The sequence below is a fragment of the Vigna unguiculata genome, chromosome 10 (genome assembly GCF_037176805.1).
Source record: "Vigna unguiculata cultivar grain cowpea cultivar isolate G323 ecotype 2 chromosome 10, ASM3717680v1, whole genome shotgun sequence".
NCBI lineage: Eukaryota > Viridiplantae > Streptophyta > Magnoliopsida > Fabales > Fabaceae > Vigna > Vigna unguiculata.
In genome coordinates this window covers 48,159,744-48,171,041 of record NC_140801.1, presented here as the reverse complement: position 1 = coordinate 48,171,041, position 11,298 = coordinate 48,159,744, and the positions used below count along the sequence as shown (strand labels likewise).

At 34.5% G+C, this 11,298-nt stretch overlaps 1 protein-coding gene across 1 annotated transcript; it reads left to right on the top strand.

Annotated features, from left to right (window-relative positions):
- Positions 1-883: 883 nt before the first annotated feature.
- Positions 884-5,284, top strand: BAG6 (BCL-2-associated athanogene 6). The gene is made up of 3 exons (XM_028050664.2): positions 884-1,084; positions 1,359-3,339; positions 3,785-5,284. Exons 2-3 carry the CDS (start codon positions 1,435-1,437, stop codon positions 5,126-5,128), a joined length of 3,249 nt encoding a protein of 1,082 aa, XP_027906465.1. The 5' UTR covers positions 884-1,084; positions 1,359-1,434; the 3' UTR covers positions 5,129-5,284.
- Positions 5,285-11,298: the final 6,014 nt, after the last annotated feature.

The following is an 11,298-nucleotide window of genomic DNA, read 5'->3' as shown; positions in this document are numbered from 1 at the left end:
TTCCGAGTATGGTTACATTCTTTTTAGTCCTTTCCTATAAAGTATATATTTGATTCAAATATAATTTATCTTATTTTTTAAATATTAGGTTATGGTTTTGCCCCACAAAGGTTTCCAGGACGTAATGACAATAAAGCATGACCAAGTAATACGCACGTTCATCAATAGTTAAATTGTCATCAATTATTCTTAACAACAAGCAATCTATGTATAATAGAAAATAATATAATAGAAATAAGTTACAAATTCCCTTTCTAAACGTCAGTTTCTGGTATATTTATGGAAAACTACCATTGACTTTATCACATATAGCTCATTAACCCAAAATTTTGATCAAATGTATTAAATATTATTTGATACACAATCTTACAAATTAGTAATTTACTGCTTTCTTTTTCAACCAATCTACATATATCCATCATAAATTGTCATAAATTATTCATAATATTATACATATAAATACATAAAAAAAGCGAATACACATGCGCGGCAGCCGCATGTGTTTTCACTAGTATTTATAATTTTTTTAATATTATTTAATTTTCTTATTTCTATTTAATTTGATATTTGACCGTTATTTTTGTGCAACACAGTTTCTTAACATATAAATGTCGTTTTGTTTATAAAAAAAAAATAGTGAATGATATTATTGTAAAATATCCAAAAAGTCCCCGAAGGTTCTGAGAGATAGAAGCGTGGCAGCTAATAATTGCATTTACACGTGGCTAGAATATGTGGGTCATACATTAACCGTTACGAAAAATCTAGAGAAGATTGTAGTTCGCAATAGACAACGCGCGAAACATCTCGAAGACAGAATTCTCAGTCTAAACACATCTATTCTAGACACGAGTGTCCTATAAGACCAACACTTTCTCTGGCACATTCCCATGAATTAACATTCTCACGGTAACACAACAATAACAGTAATCGCAACACACGCACTCAGAACAAAAAGAATCATTTTCCGCTTCAGGGTTGGTGGCTCGAATTTGTACTGATATCTCTCACTTGGATCGTGCGGAACCGTTTGGCTGCAACTTTATTACCTCTTTTCTTGTTTTGTTTTCCCAGGAAATTTAGTGTAAGTCATTCCTTGTCTCTTCTATATACTTTGTGGATATCACGACTTTCAACATGTTCATACTATGTTCATGTGGGTGTGGTAACTTTGTTGATAGATTTTAGTTGATGATCAAATCAAAAGTTGTTGAGTTAAAAGATTTTTTCTAGGAATGCCATGTTGTAGTTGTGTGATTTTCTGGTTTTCTTTGTTGGCATTTATTCTCCTGATAACTTTTTCCTTAAGTATACAAACGAAACCTGGTATTAATCCTGTACTGGATTGTGAAATGCAGAGTTTGCGCTTTAGAGTTACCAAGGACAGACACTTACCCATAAGAATCTTTGTTCTGTCTGGTAGCTTTACGAAACATGATTCCAATCAGAAGTATGGACTCATACCCATACCAGAGAAACCAAATGCCACTCCCTCATCATTATCATCCTGGCATTGAGGCTCTTCCCCCTCAAATGAAGTTTGATCCATCCAAACCACACCTTTCTTATGACCCACGTTGGCCCTATGCTGGAAATTATGGGCGCCCTATGCCCCCACATTTCTGCTGTGGCCACAACAACTTCCCTTGTAATTATGGTTACATGCCTTCATATCCTCATGCTCCTTCTCCTATGTATTATTCTGGTGGTTGTCCTGCGTACACCGACCCTTACTTTGTTCCTTATTCTCCACAACCACCTCAAACTATGGAGCTTCCTAGGTATGAATATGACAAATACATGCCCCGTGACCATCATTGTTGTGGTTGTCCTAATCATTCATGCAACCAAAAGGAGGGTAGAAGTGTGAAGATTGAAGAACATGAACCTGATGTTGGAAGGAAAGTCAATGATTCTTTGGTTCCTATTCAGCTCAAGAACTATCCGTACCCCTTTGTTTGGATTCCACAGGAGCACACAAGTAACAAACAGATGAATAATCCTGATACAATGGAGGTTGGTGAACAAAACAAGCCTTCTCGTATTGAGAATGCTAATGCTGTTGCACAGCCAGCACAAGAGCCTAGAGTATGGAATGGATGGTTACCCTTTGATGTAAAGGGTGTCCCTAGCATGATTCATGATGGAAATGGAATAAGAAACCAGAAACAGGATTCTGGGAACAACAGAGGGGAATCTGAAAATGGAGAAATGGGCCAGAAACGTCAAAGCGAACCGAAGAGGTCAGAATTCCCGTTCCCTATCTTCTGGTTGCCTTATTACAATAAGCTGGAGGAGAGTGGAGAGACTAACAACCAGGAGAACAACAATTCTTCACCAAAAATCGTTGAGGAGGTGCCTCATGCAGTCAAATCTGTCCCAGTGAAGTCTCATGTTGATGAAGGTGGTATGAACGGAACCAGATCAGATCAAGCTGCACGCACAGATACAAATGCTTCAGATGTTGCAGAGAAAGTGACTAATGCCAGAAGCATACCTGTGAAGCAGATAGGAAAAGATGTTTCTCTAGATCAAATGGAAGAGAATGTGACAAAAAAGGATTCCTCTGCTGATGACAAAAAGAGACAATCTGCATCTTTACCAAAAGCATCAAAGTTACCTCCTGTTTGTCTGAGAGTTGATCCACTACCAAGGAAGAAAAATGGCAATGGGAGTTCGAGATCGAGGTCCCTAAGTCCACCTTCCTCAAAAGGAAAGTCCCAAGTTACATCTGGTGAATCATTGAAGACTCCTGTGTCTGGCACAAGTGAGAAGACTCAGCCAAATTTGAATCATCAGAATGCTCCAAAGATCATTGAGAAAGTTGAACCAAAGGAGAAAACCATACAGGAGGAGTTTGAATGTAAAACTAATGAAAACAAGGGTGTTGACAAGACAGAAGAATGTCAGAGCGAGCTAAATGTAAACATTCCCAGTGAAGGTTCGAAAGGGACAAGAGATACATTCACAGATGGTGATGAATGCAAGATTGAAGATAAAGAGGCAGGGAAAGGAGCAGAAAATATGGAGGAAACTACTCAACTAAGGGAAGTGAAGGATTCAAGCACACCAACTGATGTTGGTAGTAAAGAGGGAAGGATCCTGTCAGATGCAGATGCTGCTGTTCTGATACAAGCTGCATATCGCGGTTATCAAGTTAGAAAATGGGAACCATTGAAGAAACTGAAGCAAATAGATGAAGTCAGAAAGGAGGTGACTAATGTCCAAGACCGTGTTCAAGCTTTTGAGAGATCTTCTGATCTTCAAAATGATGAGAAGCAAAAAATTGCAATTGGAGAGAACATAATGAGGCTCCTGCTGAAGTTGGATACTATACAGGTACATGTCGTTTACCCTATTTTGCTTACGAAGATTCACTAATGAATATTTTACATTCTTTGATTATTGACACTAAGCATTACATGGTACTTGTTTTGATTTCACACTTTGGAGTTAAACCTTCTCCCTTCGTATCTGTTACCTAATCTTAATTTCATTGAGATTTGTGGCTCCAGTAGTGTAGTTTTGGTATTTGCTAATCTTGGTTGGGATATAAATACCTTAATTCTATATTATTCTGAAGTTTCTTCGTTGATGAATGTGATAATGAATTTCGCATGCCTAATTACCTGTTATAGTGTGAGCGAAGATATTTTGATCTGCACATTTGAGTGTTGGTTGTGGTTTGCCTGAGCTATAGATGTTTATATAATTTATGATGTTTAGCATAGTTTTATTTCCTTGTTCTATGTTATGCTTACATATTTTTCAACATATATATCAGGGTTTGCATCCAAGTTTCAGGGAGATCAGAAAATCCTTGGCTAGAGAGCTCACAATCTTGCAAGAAAGGCTTGATTCTTTAATGGCTAATAAACCTCAGCAGCAGATGCAGGATATTCAACTTCAGAAAGACGTTGAAGTGACTCCAACGAACATGCAGAATGAAGAACATTTGCCAGGAGATTCATCCGAAGCCAACAGTGATGGTGGAAATGTATCTCAGTCACCAGTTGATCCTGTACCAAACGAGGGTACAGAGTCTGTTATTCTTCCAAATGGTTCGGGTAGTGAGGATACTATTCAAGTCGTTACAGCTGATACATTGAACTCTACAAGTGATGTTTCTGAGACTGCCAAAATGGCTGTGGAACCCGAAGACAAAGCAGAATCTAAAGACATTCCCATTGAGGTTGATGAATTGGATATGACTATTGAGAAAGAATTGCCAATGGGCGTTCTTGACGAAGATAGCAATGATGCTAGTATTGAGAAGGAAGAACACGATAATAGTGGTTCTGGAAGTGTATCAGCCATGGTGAATGATTCTGCAGGAGATGGACTAGATTCAGAGAACCATGCAATGATGGAACATCCAGTGGGACTACTTGATGAGGATGAAAGGGACAGTGAAATGAATATTTCTAGAGAAGAAACAAATGAGGAATTTATTGAGGAGCTGCCAGTGGGAATCCTTGATGAGAAAGAAGAAGAATCTGAAATAGAGAAGCATGATGAAGCAAAGCCTAAAGAGGTTCTACTAGCACAAGAAGGGGAATGTAATGCAGAAGAGAAAACAAGTTCTTCCACAGATGAGACTTCAAAGGAAACTCAATCAGAGCAACAGCAGCAGCCACTGGAAGATCAAAAAGATGAAATTGAGTTGCCACCTTTGACAACAAATGTCAATGATCATGAACAAGGAAATGAAGATGTAAACAACATCTCAGCCGAGCCAATGGAGTCTGTGCCTATGAATGACACACAGAAGGAAGAGGAACCAGAAGGAAAGATTGCAGTGAAGGAGACACAGAAGGATGGTGAAGTGATAGTGTGTGAAGCTTTGGCTGAAGAGAAAACAGAACCCTCTGCTGCATCATCTGCATCACAAGCTGACCATGATGGAGGGTTAAAGGGTGAGTGGAAGTTAGTGGAGGAAAATGAGAAGCTAAGAGAGATGATGAAGAAGTTGCTTGAGGCTGGTAATGAACAGTTGAATGTGATATCAGATTTAACTGGGAGAGTGAAGGAGTTGGAGAAGAGATTAGCCAAGAGCAGAAGCAAGAGAATGAAGACAAAAAAACGTTACAGACAAGCAAGTTCGAAAATTTCTGGCATGAATCCATGAATTTGATGTAATGCTTCTTTTGAATTTCCAGAAGTGTATGCATGCACTGTAGTTGAGGGGTGTGGCATGAGCTATGTTTCATTGTAAAAACTGTAACACCTGTACTTGTGTGCTATGAAAATACGAGGTTTAGTTGTTTTGTTTTCAGCGAATAAATCTTGCTTCTAAAATTTCAGTGGTTGGATATTGCAGTGAATTTTAGCAGTATCCAAGCTTTTTATGTTTACTCTGATTATCATACTTCTATCATACTTCTTTATTACTTTAATACACTATAAAGAAAGTTAAATTTTGTAGGGGTTTTTTTCTGGAGGTTAGAATAACCCTCGATAAGAGAAACACGTAAAGGGGGGTTTTACAAACCCCCGACAAGTGTCCATGGTTATTTAATGAATAAATTTTCTCATTACCACGTTTTCACTTTCTCTTTATTCTATTTTTCATATAATTTTCATTTTTACTCTTTTTTATTTATCATTCATTTCACTTTCCCTCTCTTCATATCTAAACCTAATAGCTTCACCTCTGAATCATAGAAAAATAATTTCACTCTTCGCTGAATCACAACTTCGAATTGGTAAAGAATTTCTTTCCTCCTTTTAGATTTCACAATTTCTCACATAAAAAATCTCTTATTTGTCTAATTTACTGCGACATGTTTGTTTTCAGGTGTGTTTTCTTCTATATATGTGGTGCGTTTTGGGGGTTCAATACCTGTGGTGTTTGTGTCGTGGATTCACGGTGGCTGCTTCGGTGGTTAGTGATTGCTTTACGTTTGCGGTTGCTTCGGAGCTTCGTGGTTGCTTTGGAGGTCAGCGACTACTTTGAGTATGTGTTTTCTACCTTTGTTTTAGTTTTGATAATTGTTGTGGTAAAATGGATTATTAGTTCTTAATTTATATGATTTAGATGAGTTATAGTTTTGTTGATTTAGATGATTAATGTTTTTTTTTCTCTGAACTCATATTAAACCTCACAATTACAGGCTCTCATCTCAACTTCCTTTAGAATGTTTCTCACCAAAGTGACCAAATAATACAGATTCGTAGCTTGAAATTATTCATAACAGTGAAACTTTTTGTATACTAGGCTCAAGGTTCACAGGAGGAAACTTCTATACATAGCTAAGCTGGAAAGAAATGTACAAACGTGTCTTCACAATGCAATATTCTACATGTTTGCAGAGTGACATTTTTTTTTAAAATGCAAGGAAATATTATGTAAGATAGTTTAAAGTTCTGATTTTGTTTCTTTTTATGTTCTCGTAGGCAGAAGGATCTGAAGTCTCAGCTGAGCTTGAGTTTCTTAATCAACATAATTTTATCCCGAGTATGGACAATAAATCAATCAAACAACGTTTAGAAAATATAGCACAAGAGCAGCTTATCAAATATTGTAAGTTTATATGATATGAACATTATACATTTTAAAGTAACACAAGTTTTTTATTTATTTTTTTAACTTGGAAATATCAATCTAAATAGTACGAATTTGGAGGAAGTTTTTTTATATATGCTTAAATGCCTCAACCGGTGAAATTTTTAAGGTAAAAGTATGAATTTTTAGTTTAAAGAATTGAAATCTTTTAACGTAAAAGGCTTAGTCAAATGAAAAATATTCTTAAATATCAATACGTAATGAATAAGATATTTTAAGTTTCCTATTAAATGTCCTTGGATTGAATACAAAATGCTAAATATTTTAAGATACTTTGGCCAAGGAGATGTCCTTGGATTGCCAGACACTGAAGGCCAGGTGTGAAAATCTCTTATTAAATGTTGAAACTAGAAAACAGTAATCAAAACTTTATTCTTGAATATTTGAATTAAATGCATCAATTATGGCAATTTTTTTCTTCTTGTGTAACATTACACTTTAACGCATAACTTTGATGAGCCTGGGGCTGTTCTTTTTCATGTAACAGATTCTTGATGTGAGGGCCTTAGAGGAGTAGCTACTCCATAAGATTGAGCTACAAGACCTTGATGTGAAGCCTTAGATTGTAGTGGTATGCCACTGAGTGCTAACAAATAACACAATAAAAACACTAAGCTTTAAAAGGCAAAAGCCATCACATTTAAAGGCTCTGAACTTATGTTCCATGCACAACTCTGAACTAAGCTAGTACATATTTTTTCCCAGTGATATGCAACTATTTTTCCATGACACTTTTTGTTTTGTTTATAGCTTGTACTATTTTCTATAATGGAAGCTTAACCTCTTTTTTTCCTTATGTTCAGGTTGCAATTGAAGTGTCATCCTTCTTAAAATTTGTTGGCTTCACAGGTGAAACTAGAGTACAATTTATATAATTAGATGAAATGTTCTATTATGTGAACTATTATCATTTTGTACTTATTTCTTGAACAAGGATTTGGGTGCTGGTGTTTTTGAACCAGGAGCTTATCAACTTTTGAAGTAGTGATGCTATGTTATAATGTTGATTTACTCATTGTAGATTTTAATAATGCTCTTCTAATAATGATCATTTTGACTCTGTTTACTACTTGGATCTCTTCTTTATAATACCATAATGTATTAAACTTACACGTGCTGCCACAAAATAACAGCCATCAAGCAATTTAGTTTTGATGGTATGATTGTACTAGTAGTGTTTTGCTTCGTGCAGGTACCATGTCACAAATTTTTGATAGACAAATCCCATGAACTAAGTGTTCTTGTACTGATGGATATTGTACACAGGTACTTATACATATTATTCTTTTCCTTATTTTGTCAATATCTTTATTTATTTCCTTTTAACATTATCCTCAATTATCATTACATCAATGATACTATTTTTAATGTTTTATTCCTACAACCTTATATCTGACTGTGAAAATAATATATTGTGAATGTAACATTTTCACTCATAAATTCAGTGGCTTAGTTATGATAATGTTTTCCATCATGACTCTTCTATACCTTTTGGACAATAGTAAGTGATTGACTTTAATTCTTATTATCAGGAATACTTGTTCAATATAACATATTCGTTTATCTCTACAGCACTTTATTTAAACTGAAACAATGATTGACTTTTTGGACTTCACTGTACACAACCACAATTTCAGCATCAGAATTCAAGTTTCTTACTTTTGGTACCAATAAATTGGATTCTGGTTACCCCAATATATTTTATATACACCTTTCGGCCTATTGATTATTTAAAAGGATCCTAAAGTCATTTTCTTAGCTTTCTAAGTTTACAATGTACTAATTGATTACAAGTTTATTGGAAATTCTACTAGATTGTTTATGCAAGTTATCTTGATAATTTGTTGCTAGCAGGGGCATGAACTATCTTCATGAATGCAAACCAGAATCGATTATTTACCATGATTTAAAGCTAAAGTAAGATCACTGTGCAATAGATCTTTATCCTGTAAGATCACTTGCAGAAGAGAGGTTAGAGACATTGGAACCAAATTAGATTAATTTGTATAAGTAATTTTGTTGTAATGTAAACAATTTATTTTTTTCTTGTTTTCCATTAGGGTTAAGTCTTCCCTCTTGATTGTAACATGTTTAATTTGTTGTTTTCCATTAGGGTTAAGTCTTCCCTCTTGATCGTAACATGTTTAATTTGTAACCGTAAGTGCTTTGATGGCATTGAAGTGTTTAGTACCCATTTTTAGAGAGTTATCTAATTATGTTTTAGTAATTTTTCTTTAAAAGTACTTTTTTTTTGTGATTGTTTCAACTTTTCAAAATAATTAAAAGCAGTAAGGATTACAAAATTAAAGTTATTGGTAATAACTTGTAAAATCAGCTTATTCTCTTAAAAGGGTTATTTGTATCACTAAAAACGTAAATTGTTTTTTTTTGTAAATAACTAGAAAATAACGGAGGTTTTCAAATCCCAGGTATTACTGAGGGTTTTTGAAACCTAAGCATTAGCGGGGGTTTTCCAAACCCCCGGTAAGTTGTGTTACTTCCAAAGGTTGTCTTGGTAATCTGTTAGTCCTTCTAGGAAAATGATAAACCCCTGGTAAAATCCTTAGTGGAGATTAAAATCTCTAGAAACGTCAAATATAATCCCACTAAAATAATTATTTTTGTAATGATATCGGGGTGAAATTTTACTTTTTGTTTTATTATACAAAATACATAAATAGTATGTTCTTTATTCACTTCATATAAATATTTCTCATATATTTAACTTCAGAGGAATTAATCTTAATTATTTAATGTGATAATTTTTCAATAATATTTTACTTTTCATTTTAAATAATCATTTAAGGATTAATATTGTAGTTCTAAAAAAATTGATCGTAGTAATATAATCTTTAGTCTGAGAGAAAATGTTTTCTATGACACTAAAATTTACTTTTATACATAACTAAAATGATGTTTGTATAAAAAATAGTTATTAAAATGGTTCTTTTATTATTGTTATAATGTTATAATTATATGAAAGGATATTTGTAATTTTTTATTATAGTATCTACCCACATAGTTAGTAATTTCTTATGTATCCTTAAATCAATAAATTAAACTAAATTAATAAGAGTGAAAATAGTCACAGAATATATACATGATGGGTAAAAAAGCACTCAACATTATTAATTGTTATAATAAATATAAAATGGTAAAAAATTAATTAAATAATTCACATTTCGAATTGTTACCTATGATAATAGACAAATACTCATATCTGTGTTACACAAAACGAAATACCTAGTACTTTCTCGTGAATGCTACTTAACAACAATTAACATAGTACTATTCCTGATGAGAATATGTATACAAACTGCAAGCTTTTCTCTAGTGAAAAAGCCCGCCCAACCTTTTCACGTTTTCAGGTACGTCCGGTCAATTCGGGTAGCACGATTTGTTTTGGTCTATTTTTGTCTGGCTCGTTTAAGTTGTCGATCTTGTCCATTCTATTTGGATTGTTGAGTCCATCAAAATTGTCTTGATTGTCGGGTCTGTTTAGACTATTTGGATCGTCGAGTTCGTCTGAATCATCAAGTCTCTCAGGTTCGTCTGGCCCACTTTGCATGTTTATGTCGTCGAATTAGGCAGGGTCGTATGTGTTGTTGGGCCTCCCTGCCCGTCCTGATTGTTGGGCTCGTCCGACTCGTTCAAGATGTTGGACCAGCCAGGTTGTCGGGTTGGGTAGTCCCATCTGGATGCTTGGCTTGTATGTGTCTTGGGCTTTGACCGGTCTATCTAGGTCGGTGGCCTAGGCTGACCCATTTGGGTTATTGGTTCATGTCCGACCCTCTGGGTCGTCGCGGTTGGTTGCGGGTCAGACTCGTATCGTGTCCGACTTTTGATCATGATTGATTCAATATGACTCAAGTTGATCTTTTACTCTGACTCAAAATATTATTTCTAGAGGAACTTTAGCCTTAACTCTAACCCACTTGAGAGGATGTTTGGAGAAAGACTTTCATTTGACCTTCTCATTTGGGAGCCTCCTAAAAAAGGACTTAATGAAGCATGATCAGGGATGACTCATGGACTAGAGACCAAATTGATACCTATGATTTTTTAACACTTTTTTTTCCTGCTTTTCAATTTCATATTCAGGTGTCCGTATCTGGTTTTTCCTTTCTACTAAAACCTGTTCAAACTCCTCAAGTTCTTTCATACACACTTAGGATCACCTTATCTAGACAATATTGTTTGCAAGAGTTACGAGGGGAAAACATCTTCAACGGAAAGAGTTTTAAGTTAATAAGTTGTAGCAAGGAAACACACAGAACAAGAGAGATGAAAATTGAAAAGAGCAAGATTTATTTTTGTATCTTGAATAATTGATTTACAAGGATAGGTCTTATTTTTTTAATAAAATTTTTTTGAATTTTTTTTTATAAAACACATGCGACAACACCTCAACGGATGAAAAACGAAAGTAAAAACTCCGTATGAAGGAGACACTGCATAAAGATAAAATGGAAAACTTAAAATTTAAGTTAAAATCTTGATAACTTTTTAAAAAATTATTTTAGTTATTAATAATTTTTAATTTATAAGTTGATATATTTGATCACTAAAGTAATTAATTATTTTTTAATTTTAAATTGATAGTTTCTTATAAAGGATGTCACGTGATGAGTAAATCAACAGATATTTTCCATGTTATTTACAACAGCCTAAATAGAAGAAGTATGATTGGAAACGTCTGACCAGAGATAAATCTTGAAATATTCCTTCTAGTA